Source organism: Lichenostomus cassidix, chromosome 3 (assembly GCF_008360975.1).
Source record: "Lichenostomus cassidix isolate B80296 chromosome 3, HeHo_3.0, whole genome shotgun sequence".
NCBI lineage: Eukaryota > Metazoa > Chordata > Aves > Passeriformes > Meliphagidae > Lichenostomus > Lichenostomus cassidix.
The window spans coordinates 77,388,914-77,406,868 of NC_139483.1; the positions used below are offsets into that span (position 1 = coordinate 77,388,914).

The 17,955-nt window shown below is 40.1% G+C and overlaps 1 protein-coding gene across 3 annotated transcripts; it reads left to right on the forward strand.

Moving 5' to 3' along the window:
- The first annotated feature begins 245 nt into the window (after positions 1-245).
- CGA (glycoprotein hormones, alpha polypeptide) lies at positions 246-16,891 on the forward strand. Of its 3 annotated transcripts, none has more exons than XM_085057406.1 (5): positions 451-526; positions 6,995-7,223; positions 13,843-13,945; positions 14,895-15,079; positions 16,550-16,891. In XM_085057406.1, the coding sequence occupies exons 2-5, from the start codon at positions 7,056-7,058 to the stop codon at positions 16,625-16,627; spliced, it is 534 nt and encodes a 177-aa protein (XP_084913532.1). In that variant the 5' UTR covers positions 451-526; positions 6,995-7,055; the 3' UTR covers positions 16,628-16,891. The 3 variants fall into 3 exon arrangements, with proteins under 3 accessions (XP_084913533.1, XP_084913532.1, XP_084913531.1); XM_085057405.1 differs by having other exon boundaries at positions 467-526; positions 6,990-7,223; XM_085057407.1 differs by lacking the exon at positions 6,995-7,223 and having other exon boundaries at positions 246-526.
- Positions 16,892-17,955: the final 1,064 nt, after the last annotated feature.

Here is a 17,955-nt window from a genome sequence, read left to right on the forward strand (position 1 = left end):
TGTAATCAGCAAAGCGTGTGTGCTTGTGTAACCCCTCTCAGCCAACGTGTAAGTACATGATTAAATGCCTCTGAAATCACCGGGACTTGCGACATTACCCAAGTTAATGAGACTTCACACCAGCGGCTGCTCTGCAAACAACTGCAGACTGCTCACTTGGGGACCCGGTGTGATCCCCTGCCCTGAATTGTGTTTGAATATCTGGTTTCTGTTGATATTATCTCTCCCTCTGCACGCCGGGATCGCTGCGAAGGGTGTGTCGGTCGGGCGGCAGCGCAGAGGTGAGCGGAGTCACGGCTGGGTGTAGCGAGGTGTTAAAGGCAGGGCGTGTGCCAGCCTAGCCTCAAGCTAGACTCTTGTCTTTGGCCGCGGGCAGGCTGATCGTGGGAGCTCCACCCCGAGTAGGGAAACGTGCCGAGGCGCCTAACGTGTGCTGATCCTGAGTACGGCAGCAATCCAATGACACCGGGATGTTGCTGTGTCTCCAGTGACAAGCCTTGCTTCTCAGCTGAACACAGTAATTCAGGTGAGGCAGCACACTGCTGTGTCTCTACTTCTTTTGTGACTGAACTGGTCTGTGGATGTGAGGCCATATCACAGCGGTGGATATCCTGGTGCCATTTGGTGCCTGCAGGATGCCTCTAAATCCTGTGTTGATACCTGCCTTGGCCTTTTTAAACCTGCTTTCAGAACATTGGTGTCTGTAGTGATGCTTTGACAAAAACTGTAGTGGTTGAAATTGGGAATAGGTAGAGTATTTAGGTGGGCTGCTAAAAGGTGAGGTTTTGATATTTTGGGACTTGCTGTGAAACTTATCTGGCCAAATATAAGAATCTGAAGTGCAGCTGTACATGCCTACACCTGAGATAAGATGTCTAGGTTCCTCTTACAACCAAGGAGAGTGGTCAATTTACCTTGGCCTGAGATAGTTGTCAAAAATAGGTCTAGAAGTGCCTTTTCCCCTGCTTTTGATTCTGAAGGAATATAGAAAGTCAGTTCAGCTGTCTCTATGGCATTGCAGTTGCCTCTGTGTGATCAGACAAATCTCAGGCTCATTCAAATAAATTTTGCAGGTTATATGTAGCCATTCCTTCAAAGATAGTTTCCAAATATGGTAAATAAGGAAAGTGTCAGTTCATATCCATGCCAGCTTCTTTTCCTTATTCCTCTTCCCCATTTTTTCCTCTGTATTCAGTTTTATTTTGTTAGACTTTAATTTGCTAGACTGATGAATCACTTTCTCCATGGTTAGCGCTTGCTCATTCCTCATTTGTATCTGGCACTGATCACAATTTTTTATGTAGGATTTTGTTGAGTGGGAGGGAAAGCATGTGCATAGGATTCATATTTCTTCTTGGAAGCATTTGCTAGACCACCACCCAGATACTTGTGACCCAGCACTGGTTCACAGACAGCAGGATGAATAAGTCCAACATAAACTGATGGTAATCACAGAGGACCCTTTTGTCCACCTCAGGAAACTGAACCCATTACTCACTACATTCCCTGTCCTGCCTGTTTGCACCGAGCAATTCTGCAAGTTGTGCTCTGAGGAATACTAATAATGTATTTGTGAGTACTAATTCATGGCTTGCTTACTATAGCTTTATAAAGCATATTGCTATGGATGTCAGTCTGAAAAAGTTCCCAGAAATGTTGCTTCCTCTGTTTCACTGCACATTAAAACAGCATTGGTGGAAGACCTAAAGCAAACAGCCAGGAAACTGTTAAAACACAAAGATATTGGCACTGAGCTTTACTTTTCTCTGTCAGAGTGAGCTGATTTCACACACACAACCCTTTAAACTAATAAATCAATAGTAAACTTGTGACCTTATTTGCTGTAATGAATCACTTGTATTGCCATGTTCTGCAGCATATCAAACAGCAGCAAATCTGGTTTCACTGGCCAGTGCACTCTGCCTGGTTCAGTGTTACAGTGAAGCTCTGTTTAAATTAAAAATGTATGTTTCAGCTTGACAAGGCATATCAAATGTTAACATTTGTTCCCTAGTCATACTTAGCTTGGTAGTATTTGGTCCTAGCCAGTAGAAGTAGCAAAGCTGTACTATCTCTGAGTTTCCCACCTAATGTTTAGATATGGCGTTTTAAATGTTTTTAAAAAACCTGCCATAACAACTTTAAAAGATATTAGCAGAAAAAAAAAAGTACAGTCAGTTAACAAGTGGTGACATTGAAATGTTTTTATTAGCTTGCTAGCCAAAAGGTCTGATTACCTTCTTAGAGTAGTGTGGAGTGCACTCTCAGATATCAACATAATGAAGCTGGAGCTGAAGGTTTGCTTTAAAGATTTTGTGTGGCACTTGCCAGCATGACTTTTTGCCAGTCTGTGATTATCTGCCTCTACCAAAGACTCTACAAGCTGACAGACCTCAATACATATTTTTACGAATTCAGACCCAATATTGTTAAATACATTTTGTGTTAGTCTGTAAACTTCTCTGCCTATCAGACTCTAGGTGTTGGTGAAGTAACTCCTACCTGTGAAGGTGATTATGTTCCTGAAAGTCTGCCGCATTTGCAGCACCATCCATTCGAAGGATGCAGTGCATTCCCTTCTCAGTATCAAGCCAGCAGCATGTTGATCTGTAGTTGTTATACTATGTAGGAGCTCGCATCATGGATAAAAATGTTTTGAATAAAAAGATGGCCTCTGCTTCAGAGAATTTTCAAGATAAATACCTCACTGAGTCAAGAGATTACAAAGAACATAGACAAAGAATCTAGGAGGCAATTAGCAGATAAGATCAATCCTCCCTTTCCTCCCTGTTGTGGTAGCCCTTGCAGAGCTGTCCACCCCACGTCTGCCAACGAGTCTGTGGGCCCCAGAAGAGTCCTGGGAAGAGAATTATGTCTAGCTCACGGTGACTAAGTGAGTCAATCCCAAGATGCTCCAGGGCTCAACTCATGAATATGCACCTTTCGGGTGTTTGGTTGGCTACCCACCTCTCCTCCTCTTCATCCCCTTATATGGATCCTTTCTAGAATGTTCGCCTTTGTTCCAATGTAGAGTCTACAATGATTGGTTCAGTTTAATGTCTCTCCCTCGTCCGTAAATAGCCTATTGGATGTTTCCCTTGTCATTCTTCTGTATATGTATCTCCATTGGCCTGCAAGCCAAAAACTCCTCCCCTCTCAGTGTCCATTATAACCCATTGAACAACCCCTCTCAGTGTCCGTTATAACCCATTACACAACCCTTCTCGAGGCTCTTCTGCGGACGCCTCCAGTCCTTCTCCACTCTCCCGTCCTTCTCCTGATCCTACAATAAACCCTCTGGAGTCCTTCCAAAAGAGCCTGCATCTTTTGATTCACCACGCTCGTGCCTCAGACTGCTGTGTCTCTCTGGGAAGCTCCGCGCTTCCAACGGACTACCCTGCAGGCCCTGCGGGGCAGTGTCAGAACTGAGCTTCTCGGACCTGCCCTCGTCCGCGACACCTCCCCTTTGTAACCTCCTGGATATGCTGTGGAAAGTTACAGTGAACTTCTACTTATAGCATGTCTCTCAGATTGTCTAACTGCAAAAGAAAAAGCATGATTATATCCATTCCAGCATATTAGACATTAAAGATGCTTTGGACTGGATTAGTCTAGTCCATTGTATCTTAAAGAATGGATATGACTATCTAAGCCAACTTTCTTGGTCTGTCTATAAGCAGTGGAGAGAAACAAACAATTGGAGGGCATCACCCATTTTATTCTAAGGTAAGAGCTAGGACAGAGTAGTTGAATGGCACCCTGAAAATGCCTTTATCTTTCAACTGACTGCCAGATCATCCAGTATGGGCATTGGCCATCTGTACTGCAGATGTCTAAATTTGAGGGGATTTGAATCCTTCTGTGGTAGCTTTTCTCCTTCTGTGCATTTGTGCAAGGGTAAAATATCAATAATCTATACTTCTTGACAGGTTACTATTGACGTGCATACAGAATGTTGCATGAACAAAGTAATTCCTGAGAGCTGAAGCAGGGAGTGATCCCCTGAAGCATTTCCTACTGTATTTCTCATGTCTGAAAAGAGGACACACACACCATCTAGACCATCGGAACAGGAAACTTTATTCAGTCATTTCTTAGCTCTTTCATTTTGTGTTCTAAACTTACCTGAAGAAATAGTGTCAATCACAAAATAATATAAAACAACAGCTTTTAAATTTTTACTGGTTTTCTCACTGCCTTCCCTGCCTCCTCCCTGCTCCCAAATTTACAGCTTAGACCTTTATAGTTTACTTAGATAGACATTTAGCCTAAATTTGAGATGTAAATGTAATGGATTGCTGGCCCCTGAGGACAGCCATGTAATATTGCTGGCAGTGAATGGCTACTGTTCTGCTGTGTGAGAATGGCTATATTTCAACAATGTGGGAAATCAACCCTACATATCCAGCTTTCAAAGCACTGTAAGATCTATTTTGAAGTGTTATTATGTAAATGTAAGCCCTTTTTATTTCTGATAGACAACTGTACGGAGGTGGACAACGCTGGCCCGCTTTACTTTCCAACATGTCATTAATTATAACACTCTAACCTGTTTTCTGTGTGCTGAGTCACACCAACAGCCAAATACCATGTCTCATTTCCTTTATTAGTTGCTCTGAAAGTCTCTGGCAAATGTGAAACAAATGCTGTGCACCATTCCTCCAAAGGGTAAGTGGCTGTATGAAGGAATTGCTTAGACATGACCAGAAGAGATCTCTGCGAGTGTGGGAAATGACCTGCTGCTCTGTGTAGACCTAAGACCTTGTCTGAAAATTTTGGTGAGGCCCAGAACATGTCAAACATTAGTTTGATATCTAATGTCTTAAGAAGAATGCCCGAGTGGGTTGAAGAGAAGGAGTTTGGGGGAATCACTTTACTCCCCCAAAGACAGTATGAGATGGTTAGTTCTCCAGGGCAGGAGACTGCTATCTGCTTGTTCTCTGTGTGGGTTTCTTAGGTGCTGCTGCAATATGGAACCTAAGTATGGTGAATTTTTTACTCAGCCAGATACCTGGCAGCCACTTTTCTCTGTGCAGTAACAGTAGAGAGGGTAACAGCAACCTGGTAATGATCCTCTTGGTAATGTGATAGAAATAACCTGTTTTCTTCAGAAACCTTTCTCCAGCTAAGTTTCTATGTCAGTGCATTTTTTTTTTTTTTAGTCAGCACTTTAGGCTACTTCTTGCTTGCTATAATTTGATTGGAATTTGAGGAACCTTAGCATTTTTTCTGCTTTCATTTGTAAAAAGCAAGAAATACAGTTCTATGAAATGTGAAAGTAATTAATAATATAAACCTCTACTAATAGAAGAGGTAATGCGGTGAGCATATGAAAGCATTCAGATTTGGGGCTAGAAAAGGATAATAGCTAATTGTCTGAACAATCATTACTGTATAAGATAATGAGTGCTGAAATAGCTAGTTGTATAAATGAGACATCCTGCATTATTGATCAGGCTTCTTTGTTTTAGCTGCACTAGAGGTATGCATTTCACTTTTACATGGCTGTTTATTAGGTCTAAACCTCACATACAATGATCCACTTATATGGTTTGGGGGGCTGTGTGTGTGTGTGTTTAGTGGATTTTTTCAAGAAAAAGAGATAAATGATGAAATATGTTTAAAGTAAGGCAGAATTATCTATTTCTCAAGGGCTACCCTGACGGGGCTACCCTTGTGGTGCAGGAATATATTAATTGACATAAACAGTTTGATCAGAAGTCTATGTAGTCCAGTATATTACCTCTGTCTGATAATAAATCAATTAATAATAATTAATGTTTCAGGAATCTAACAAACCTGGTTACTTCCACTCAGCAGTGCTATACATCACAGGAACAGACCTTCCTGAGTTTGTGATCTCATTTAGTCATCATACAAGGTGTAGTCACTTTTGTTAATTAAAAGTAGAGAAAAATAATATTGAAATGCAATCTCTAAAGCCCTTGAGGTTAAACCTACACGTTAATGACATTTTGTTTGCTGTTCCATGACGCTGTGAGAATTGTAATATTATCCTAAATTTGCTCAGAGGAATTGGATTTCAAATAAACCTATTCATAGAAGACACATGAAAGCAGAGCAAAACAGAAATCATCATCCTATTAGTACTGTAAGTTGCCTAATAACAAGCAATGATTAAACATTTTGACCTTGAAAAGTTGCAGTAAGAAAGGAGAAAAAACTATATCTCTTCCTTATAATCTTTCTGATTTTCTTCAATGGCACAGTTTTCACTTAGCTTGCATGAAATAATGTTTATTGCACGTATTTCTGAAGTGCCATAGTCTATAATATTAATTATTTTAAAAACAACAAAAAAAAATGTATTAGTGAACCCTCTTTACACTATGGTTTTAGACTAGGAGAGGCTTTCCAGTCAATTATTTATGTGCAATGAGTACTGAAAGCCTTATTATCTCAGAATAATCAATGTTTGGCTGAAGCTTGAGAACACTAATAGCTAATCTTAAAAGTTTTGATCCAGTGTCATTTGAAATAATGGCAGAACTCCCATCAATTTTAAACAAAGGAGTCTGAGGCCAAGAAGTATTGCTTTGAGAGATAATTTTGGATAATCAGTTGAAAACATCTGTAAAAGAACATAAAAATTGACTTTCACTGTCTGCATAACACATTATGAAGTATTTTGGCAGACAGGAGCTCATAATGGTGTGTATCTGTATTTTCTGTTGCCTTGGGGAGCCTTTTTTACACATATATATGTATATACATACACACATATACGCACTGAGCTGGTGTTACTGTCTCTGGGAATAAACAGATGGCAGCTGAAAAAATTAGGAGCAAACTGAGAAGGATTAGGGAGACTCAGTGAAATACTGAAGTACTTGCCTATCTTTTTATTTAACAGTTAAATTACTTCTTTTGTCCTTTGAATACCCAGCAAGTTTTTCTCTCCAGGATATGCTCTCACTCATTCTGGTTGTTCTCTCTCTTCAACAACTCTGATAATTTGCCTATGTCAGTGCAGAGTGACTTGTGGTATGTGGGAGCCTCTCTCCTCCTGGAACATCTGGAAGATAGCATAAGAAATGAAGGAAGTGACACCCAAAATGCAGAAGATAGTGCTTCAGGAAGCCTTCTGGTGCAGGCTCACACTTGAGGGTGCTTTGTCAGCCTGTAGGGCAGGGCTGGACAAAGATATTAAGGAGGCATTTAAAGATTGCAAGGGAGAAGAAAAGAGAAGTTTCTGGCATTTGGTAAGCATTTAATTCTCTCATATGGAGGCTTTTCTGATTTTGCACAAATGATTAAGGGTGGATTTTGGTTGCATTAGGACGAAGTTCTGAAATGTAATTTAATTATTATTGAAAAAAAATCCTCCAAAATGCAACCTGCTTGTCCATCCAAGCCAAAAATGCTATCAAAACTTCATTTTAAAGTTTGTTTTTTTTTCTCATTTGCTTCCCTGCAGGGATTAGGAAGACCAATAAAGAAGGCAGGGATAAACAGAGCAGTAATTAAAAAAAAAAAAAAAAAAGTTAGGTGTGCTCTCTACAGTCTTTTCTGCTGGGGTAAAGTATAGCAAACCTTGTATTGCCCTTATTAAAAGCAGACAGATTCTGTTTAGTAGTGCTAATATGTGACCACGCTGGGAGGGGGTGATTCTGTTTATTTATAGAGTTTTTTAATAGAAGCATTTGTTTTCTGAAGCAAGGGAGCCCTTCCCCAGTCTTTTACTGACAGTGCTGGGTGTCAGTGCTGAGTGGTGAAGTAGAAAAGCTTTCCTCTAGCAAGGAAGAGGCAGCATCAGGAAGCAGCCTGCAGATAAGCAGATATCGCTAAGTAGGGAAGTAGGACAGATACCCTGAGACAGCATCTGGCAGAACAAGGGAAGAGATGTGGACTCGCCTTTCCAGAGAAAGCCAGAGAAGGAGATGTAGGACTCCTAGAAAAGAGCCTAAAGTTCTGAAACTCAATAATATTTAGGTGCTGAGCTCACACTGATTTCAGCCTTAACAAATGCTATATTTAGTATCACATATGTTCCTTAATAGAGTCCCAGTCTAATTTAGGAACATAAAAAGCCTTGAAGAAACTTGAAAATTTTAGTAATTTATTGCATTTTTCCAACCCAGAATGGCAAAATACTGATCTTGGCAAAGCATATTTGATGGTCCAGTTTGGGGTACATATTTACCTAAATTTTCATCCATGTGCTTTTATAGACCATAAAATCACGATACCAGTGTGGCAAAAAACTTGTAAGAGTATCACTAAGTGAATTAATAAACTAGAGGGTCCCCTGTCCCCTCCAAAACAGTGAGCCACATTCTATCATTTCTCATTCAGTCACACATTAAGACAGATTTGACCAAGTATTTTTAGTTGGAGATTTGGAGCAGCTAAAGTAAGAAATCCTCTTAATAAATATAGGAGCTTTTTTTTAAACTATCTTTTATACCAGTGTAATTCCACTGACTTCAGAAGATTTATTCCTAATACATTCTGATAGGGAAAGAGTACAAGGTTTTGGGCACTTTTATTTTTCTTTTTCACTGTGGGGATAACATTGTCACTGTGCTTGAAGCTTTCTAATGAAATATACATTTTGAGTAGCTTTTGCTTTTTACTAGTAGACGATATGCTACAATACATAGGTAAGTAAGTATCAAATATACAATACAAAGTTTACTTATTTTCCTGATTATGAAGATAGTTTTCTAGCTTTTGTGAAGCATTACAAGTCATCCTGGTTTTCCTGTAGTACTGCAAGCTGAGGTGAGTACGAAATGGGCAGGACAGAGGCACTCTATAAGCTTCAGCAATTTTCATCAATTCACTTTGAATGACAAGAAATATTAAGCTTCTGTCTTCCAGGGAAGCACTTCTCAATAAACTGTGTTTACCAATAGCTTTCAAATTTCAACCGTATGTTTGTTATTAAATGAAGCAAGATTTGTAGGGAGAGAGACTTTTTTAAAGATTTATCTTTTATTAGACCAGCACATATGGTTGAAAAAACTAGACAAGCTTACAGGTGGAGAAATCCATCTTCAGTTGTGAAACAGAAGCCAATTTCAAGCCGAGTGTAGGCTGGGGACAATTGTTTTGAGTTTAACTTTTTTACAGTGATGAGTTGAACAAATGGAAGAGAAAAAGGTGTCTGACACCTTGAAGCAGATGAGGTTGTTAGTGAAGGCAGAGGTGATGAAGGTTGCGATAAATGTGTCTGAAATAGCAAATGCAGTCTGGGGGTGCTGCTGTTATTAAAAAGAGAGTCAGGGCAAGGGGAAGAAAACTGAACAGCAGAAATCTACAGAGGTGTAATTCACCAAATCCAGCTATACAATAAACATTTTGTAGGAGACTGATTGTTTTGCGAATAAAAGCCTCATTTTCATAGGAACAGGAGAAGCTGCAGGGGGTCTCTTTCAACATCCCATTTCCATCAGTGTGTGACACAAAGCAGGTGCTTGAAAGGTAATTTTAAGCCTTTGGTTGTTTAGGCTTTTTTTAAGCTGTAAAGCATTTGTAAATCTCTCTGGGTAGGACAGTGAGCAGTCCAAGGTAGCTACCCTGGGTTCTCAATGGTGAAAAATTGGCATACTGAAAAAGTGCCATAATTTTGTATTGAAATAAATGTTTTGGGCTATTTCTCTCTATTGTCGGTAACGGCAATCCAGAGAGAGTAACCAGGGTTTAGGTAGCTAACTTCTGCTGTGAACTTGTGACTTCTGAAATGAACCTCCCTCAAGTCTCCAGGACTTGGAAACACGACAGGGTCTTGAGCACGGACCCAGGTCTGCATTGCCAGGGGCTGTTCCCAAAAGGTGTTTGAATGCTCACCTCCCCTTTGAGAAGAAGAAGGGAAATGTGGAATGGATGCAAGCCCTGCTGTACCACTTGGCCTCGGTGCCAGGAGGCAGAGTAGGACCTGTCTCATTTAGCCAGCATCGACAGACTCTGTCACTTGAAATTGAGGGCTTACTAGTTCTCTAAGCCTTAAAAGCTGCACTCTGGTGTAGTTTTCAGAACTGCGTCAATTGTGTTAGCTTTACTCTAAAACCAAGATAAGATCCTGCCAGAAATCTTACCTTTATAAAGGTGATCCTTCTATGTTTCTATGTTTATCCATGCATACATTTTCCAGACATTAAATTCAAACACACATTCTTCTAAATATTTGTATTGATCACTACTGCTTTTTGGTTTTTATTCTCTGCTAAAAAAATGCCTTTGCTATAGTAGTATTTCATGATTGTTTTTTAAATAATATTCCCCAATTTAAAAAGAAGTGTGAGAAAACATTCATAATTTGTTTCTTTTTTGAAAATGAGGTTCTGTTCACTGAAAACTGCAGCCAAAAAATGGATGTTCAGTGTTTGAGTTCCCCAGGAAACTCATACAGCACTGAGCTTGTGCTCTCAATCTGACCTTTCTTTCATTATATAAGAAAAAAAATAATCCTTATAAAAGTCAGGTTGAAGATAAGATCAGCATGGTGGGCTGGTAATTACATAAAGTGATGTTCAGTCATTAGAGAAAATGTACAGTTGATCCAATGGCTTAGATGTGGGCGAGAAATATGATCTGATTTTGACTGGTATAAAAGAAAATGCAACTTTTTCATACTTCAGTTTTGGGAACTTACATCCAAGCATCAAGGACAGCTCATCTTCAAACACCGTCCTGCAGTTTCTCTGATTTATTCTTGTTGAACAAGGGAGGTAATAAATTTTTATTCTTTTATTATTATTAAAGAGGAACAATTGCATATTTTTGACATTCTCTTTCCCATTTCTCAAAAAATTTTCTTCTCCTTCTATTCCATCAAATTTTTTGCTTTGAACGTTAACTTAAAAGTTACTTTGGGATTAAGAAACATCAGTGCTTGGGATTAAGCTAACTTTGTAAATAAGAGAAAATGAGGCTCTAGAATCAGATTGCAGCTAAACATTGATAATTTTTGATTTCTGATTGGGCCCCAAACTTCTTCATTAGTAACTTTGTGTTCTTCATGAGTAACTTTGTGTTTTTCTTCTGCTCAGTGGTGGCAATGTCTGTCGAATGTCAAACATTGCACAGCCTGTTTAGAGTCTTTAACAGAAAAAGACAAGATATTGTAAATAATGAGGTGAGACTTTACCTGCTGGGAAAGATTTCAGATTACCATCTTTCCAAAGGAGCCGCTGAAATACAGGCATAATATATTTTCCCAGTAGCTTAAGAAAGATAATATTTAATAGAACAAAGCAAAAGCTTTCATGGATTTGATGGTGAGATGAAATGAGTGGTGAGAACATTAACTGGGTTAACAGGATGAGCACAGTCAGAAAATTCACGTAAGATCATCAGACAAAACAGCTATTGCTCTGGAAAAGTAGAGATCACATCTGTGGTTTATTGACAGGTCTCTTTGGTGGTTTGGTATGAGCTTGACAATCTGACTCAATAGAGGAAGTGCAAAACTGCAATTTCAATTCCCCTTTTGGTTAATGTAATGTAAAAAACTTCCCTCTGAGATTCCCTTGAGCCCTTACAATGTATCAAATCATAGCATTATGTGTTCTTGAAAAAATTAGGATGAAGGATGCCATGATGCCTTCAGCAAAAAACATGAAACACAGGATAATCAGTCTAGGGTTGTGCTGTTAGTCTATGGCTGGCTTCTTTTATTGGAGCCATTGAAGCATTTAGGCTATCAAAAGGCTCAGGATGATGTGGAAACAGATAATTTGGAAAAGTCTGTCTGTCTTCTGCTGGTGCATGAGACCCTCCAGCTGACTTCTTGCACTCTGGGGAATGTTCCCTTGGATGGAGCAGGGTTTAACATTAAACTGTGGAACTAGGTTCCAATGCAGGCAAGTCACACCCTGTCTATGCGGTTGGAAAGAGGATCTGCAGAAAACAACCTTTAAAAAAGCACTTTATTTTCTGCAGGTAGGGATCTAGCCAACCTGTGCAGCGTGGCTCTGTAGATGCTGCTGAGCTCCATTCAGTTCCCAAAATATTTGGCAGGACCATAACAGGTTGTGGATGTAAACAGTGTGAAGGACCACTTTTCTCCTGCAGACACAGCTTACTCTTGTCGAGAGAGCAGGTCACAGAGGGCTGGCAGCTGCTTCTCCGGAGCCTGACAGCCATGTTCAATGCTTCCAATGCTTCTGGTATAAGTCCCAGCAGAGACGGATAACCACAGTTTGCATAGAGCCTGTATGCATACCTACATACATGCATTGAACTGACATTTTGATACCTCTTCTAAATGCTTATTTCCAATGCTTCCAAAATTGTTGCCAGTATTTTTTCTTCCTGATTGTTATTGGCTGCTTTTAATTCCTTTATCGTCTGTTTCTGCCAGCTTGAACTGACTCACTGGGCGGGTGGGAGGGAGGAGGTAAAGTTACTTGTACCCAGCACCCCGCCTTGCCACCTGGAAACTGCCACCTTATCAGTGTCTTTGCCATCCTGCTTAGTTGGGTTTCAGATCATTCTCTTTCCTCTATTTTTTTTTTCTGTGTTAATTGGGAAGATGCTTGTTTCCACTACCTTCATTCATTGCACTGGGATGCATTGCCCATCAGTCTTACTCATAAACTTTGTTTCTTTCCACTTTGGTAACGCTTATCAGGCAGGGGCCATGCTCTTTTCATCCTGCCTTTGGTCTCAGCCTCACATGTCTGGGCATGATCTTTTTCTTATTGCTGCAAGGATGGAGCTTGCTTTCCTTTTTTTTCCTGGTTTCAAAGTTACCTTGTAGGGCTTGTGCTCTGCTGCCTTCTGGACTGCTACCTTTGAGGACTGCTTTGTATGTCTGTATAATCAATGAACCAAGACCTGCTGACCTGTGTATAGCAGTCCCACATCCCCATATATCTCTGGGAATTTGTGCAGTGATGGAGCATCACTCTGCTGATCAATACTGTCTTTGTACACATGCCAGTGCTCCAGGTTCAATCTCAGATAATGACACCAGGCAAGTGACTTTCACTTCTTGAACAACCTCAGGTTTGGCTCTCCCTCCAGATGTGTGCAGGCATTATTTGAACATTTGCATCACCATGGCAGTCCTTGCAGGGAGTCTGCCGGGGATGTGCAAAATCTATAAAGACATACATTTGTTTTATGTGAAAGCTATCCTCATTTAATTATACTTGATTTTCTACCATGGCCAGGCAGGTGTTCAACCATCTCTGGGAGAGCAGGGCTCCATCATGCATCATGATTACTTGGGAAGATGAAAGCCATCACTCCAAATGTTACTCTCCTTCCTTCTTCCCCCAGCTTTATATGCTGAGCATGATGTCATATGGTGTGGAATATCTCTTTGGTCAGTTGGGGTCACCTGTCCTGGCCATGTTCCCTCCAAACTCCCTGTGCACCCTCAGCCTCCTTGCTGGTGGGGTGGGGTGAGAAGCAGAAAAGGCCTTGATGCTGTGCAAGCCCTGCTCAGCAAAAGTGGAAACATTCCTGGGTTATCAACCCTATTTTCAACAAAAATCCAGAACATATCCCCACACTAGCTACTATGAAGAAAATTAACTTTATCCCAGCCAAAAGCAGCACACTGGTCTATCATAAATTTTAGACGGTTATGAGATTTGAAGTTCAGGTGTTGTGGCTTATATGACTATTCAGGAAACAAAGAATCATTAAGGCCAGAAAGAAAGGCATATCTTTGTTATTGCAATGAAGTCAATTTTCAGAGTCTATAAAATGCACATTAGTACACTGCATTTTCAGTTTTTGATCCCAGTTCTAAATTATCTCTGTTACTTACAGTAAATGCTGTATCTGTGTATAGCCCTAGATACTGGTACTGTACCCAGTGCAAAACAGTCCTTCAAAAATACATGTATTTGTATTTCCAAGCAGATTATGGATTGCTACGGGAAGTATGCAGCTGTCACGTTGACCATTTTGTCTGTATTTCTACATCTTCTTCATACTTTCCCAGATGGAGAGTTTCTCATGCAGGGTAAGCTGCTTTCAGCATTCAGAAATAGAACAATTATAGAGAGTATTAATTAAATTTTCATGTTTTCTAAATGTGGTCATAAACTGTATCATTCAGTTTCATTTATTGACAATGAGGGTCTAACAAATCAAGACCATTTCAGTATGAGTACACTTCCTGTTTATTCTCTAAACTTAAGGTCTCCAGGTCAAGGATGTCCGAGATGATCATGTCCTCCAGTTGGTGTGGGTAACCTTAATCCTTGAAACACTATCAAATAGAAACATTTAGTTTCTTGTACTCCTGCAATCTAAATGATGATGTAACATTAGGAACAGCAGAACCACAGCTTTTCCTCATAATATGCAGAATATTTTTCCTCTGTAGCGCCCAGAATACGGGATGCTGATAGTGTAGCTTTCCATGAAAGATGCGTATTAGATTTTAAGGGTATTTTGGAGGTTGCAGGGTTTTTTATTTAGTCACAAATAAAAGATAGAAAAATGTGATCTACAAGAATCTACAAGAATTCAAGATCACTGAACATTTTTTAAACTCTTGATAACAGCATCTTACCTGAAAACAGGCAATGTTTAAGAAGCACTACAAATCCTGCTGGTGCTTTTAACTATCTACAGCTAGTGGGAAGTTTTCTAGTACGGCTAGTACTGTAAACATAGAAACAAACCCTCACAACTCTCACCAAATTGAAAAGAAAACCAGAAGAGATACGGTAGTGCTTGTGGTTTATCTAGAAAGCCACAGCCTAGTTTTACGGCTGGTTCATGTTGCAGAGTTGAAAAAACCTGAGGAGGAGAGCTTTGGTGGCTGTGCTTTTCTGTTCTGCAGACATCAAGCAGCAGAATGTGGCTTGTGCTTCCTCTTATGGCCTGCAATTTCCCTTTCTTTTTGAAAATGCTAATACAGCTGGATACCAAGTAAAAGTATCTTCCTTATATTTTTATGGCAGGTTGTCCAGAGTGCAAGCTAGGGGAGAACAGATTCTTTTCCAAGCCAGGAGCACCCATTTACCAGTGCACTGGGTGCTGTTTCTCCCGTGCCTATCCCACCCCAATGAGGTCCAAGAAGACCATGCTTGTTCCAAAGAACATTACATCAGAAGCAACGTGCTGCGTAGCAAAGGCTTTTACCAAGGTGCGGGTGAGAATGAGATCTGCTTAAGCTTCTCTTTTAGGATGCAATATTAAGCTGAAGCAGTGAATAGTAAAGAATATGGTTTTGCTTGTGGACACTGGAGAACAATTTGAGGGAAGAATCCTTGGCATTTATATCCTTTGTGTCTTGGTTCTTTCTTTTTTTCTAAAGAGGAAATCAAAGCATAAACCAGTAGCAAGTCTGATATTCAGCTGGGATGAGGAAATTGGTCCAGTGCCACTGAATTCTATGAAATTGCTTTGTCTCATGATGCCTGCAGCTCTGGTGTTGGGCTTGTCCCAGTATTTTCAAGTCTCCTGGATGTGCACACTTCCCTTAAATACTATGCAGTGTGTGTTTGTTTTTAGTAAGTCAATTGCCTTGTTTCTTTCCTGCATAGACAGGAGTTTTCTGGGAAGGTGTCTGGTCAATACTATCAATTACATATATGGGAAAGAGGGACCAAAATCATCAGTGCTCGTTAGACTGAGATTGTGTTTTACTTTTAAAAGTATAACCAAGAGGGAACTATAAATGTGTGCAAGTACTGTGAGCATTTAACAGTCATCTGGAAGGTTCTTTTAAAGAGAGATTCTCCTAAATCTGATTATTTTGGGAATGATTCTGCTCCAAGTGAAGGAACCTTAAGTTTTATGTAATAAATGGTGACATAGTTGAAAAGAGCTAAGGTGTCTATCCTATGGTGACCTGAATCAAGCTTATTAAGTGTGTCAGCTAGAGGTTCAGCTGAGTTACCCACTCACAGATTTGGTACCTTTGAAATACTTTAAGGTACTGAAGTCATGAGTATGGCTGGGAGACACAGAACCATGAAAGAGCTTCTAGGGTGACAGCTGGTGAGAGGCTTGGTGAGATACCCTCTGACATCTCAAATGGCAATTGACAGCTCAGTGTGTGCAGCTGAAGAGAACACTGGGTCTCCACTGGCTGTAATGAGAGACAGATACCTGTCTTGAAACTATGCTGAACCCATCCTTCCTCTTCACCTGAGAAGAGCATAGATCTTACTCTACATTGGCAATGCTATACTTGCCCTGAGGCAGCAGCTAGAATTTGGTTGAGATTAAATGGGAAGGTGACTCGTTGTGTTTGTGGCCTTCATTTTTGTAATTCCCATGTGATGTATTTTAAGGACACTTTCTGATTTGCCATAGATTGGTTACTTGACACTTCTGGAAATTAGACGCTTCAAGAAGTGTCCAAATTAAGGACACCAAATTATGTTACTATGCATGTCACTACTGAAAACCTTCACATTACAGTTCCAAAACCAGTGCTGACACAGCTTCACAGGTTGGTGTTGAGGTCATTCTAGTGCATGTACCCCAAAGGCCCAGTGTACCTTGATGTTAAGAAAACGTTTTCAGACATATTTTACTTGAAAATACTGTTTTTACTGTGCAGCTAATGCTAATTATTTGTCATATGTGTGTGTGTTCTTTTTTTAAGATTACCCTTAAGGACAATGTGAAGATAGAGAACCATACAGATTGTCACTGCAGTACCTGCTACTATCATAAATCCTAAAGCCTGTCCCTTTGTTAATGATCAAGGACAACGGTGAATGGAGCATTTGTTTTTCAGCTTTTATAGCACCATGGTGTAAAATCTTATGTTTTCTGGTAAAGACACTGGGTAGACCTTTGGATAAGATAGATGGCTATTTTATTTCCTCTTTGCTTCTTCATGCATTTCAGTAAGTTTAATTATTTCCATTAGGGATAAAATACAGCACTTGCATGACCAAATGCTTGATCTATTTTTAAAATAAACTGTCAGTTAAATCATCAATGTTTATTGAGGAAAAATGGTGATTTATTAGCTTAACAGACAAAAAAAAAGATTCTGATGCAATTAAAATTTCTAGATTTTTTTTCATGGGAGACGGTGGGAAGAAGGAAGGGAGGGATGGGAAACTGAACAGAAGAAGAACTATTTTCTCCTTATTCACTTAGTGATTAGATTTTTTGAAGATGCAACATATTGTTTTTCCTTCTTCTCTTCCAATTTTATTTTACCTTATGTGCAGAAAGTATAACAGTATAAAATCTCTGCGCAGTACTCTAGCTTTCTGTGCCATCTTTTATTCTTATTTGAATTTAATCTCCTCCCAGACAGACAAAAGATGCAAAATCAAACATTATAAATAATTGTATATTTTTTGTGTGGCAATGGTGGAATAGTCATACAACAGTATTAGCTGTTCAAACTGCTTACCTTCTGTTTGTCTTCAGCGAGGCATAGGGCTTTAGTAATTCCCAAATGCCTCGTGCCAGACCCAGGCATACAAATGCAAAAAGCAGGGAATGTGTCAGGCATGAAGCGTACCACAGAATATGTACTCATAACAGATGACATTAGTATCATAAACTTGCTCAGTTGTAGTGGGTTGCATTGGGGTCTCTGGAGGAACTGCTTGCAGGTCTGAAGCCTGCCCATGGGAACTGAAGTGAATGAATTCCTTTGCTCATCATCCTCATTTCTGGACTGACAACATCATCCTTGCTATGGTCACTGGCTGCAAGTGTTCAAATGTGCTGACTCAAAAAGCCTCAGAGATATTTTTTGGGGATTTCCCTGCAGTAGAAGCTGTGAGGATAGCAGTCAGACCTTCCAATGGGGAGAGGGAAGGTTTCCTGGAGTGAGGCTGCCAGGGTGGCTGGTCTGTCCTGGGCTATGGCCGTGATACCCATGCTGATGCCAGATGACTGAAATCGTTTAGACGACCCCCCAGGGCTGTGCCGAAGATTGGCTTCTAATGATCGTTTAAATCTACCAATCACCCACCCTTCTGTCTATTGGAGTGCAAATTCAGGGCTGTTTTCTAAGAATACAGTCATGGGGCTTTGTGGAGA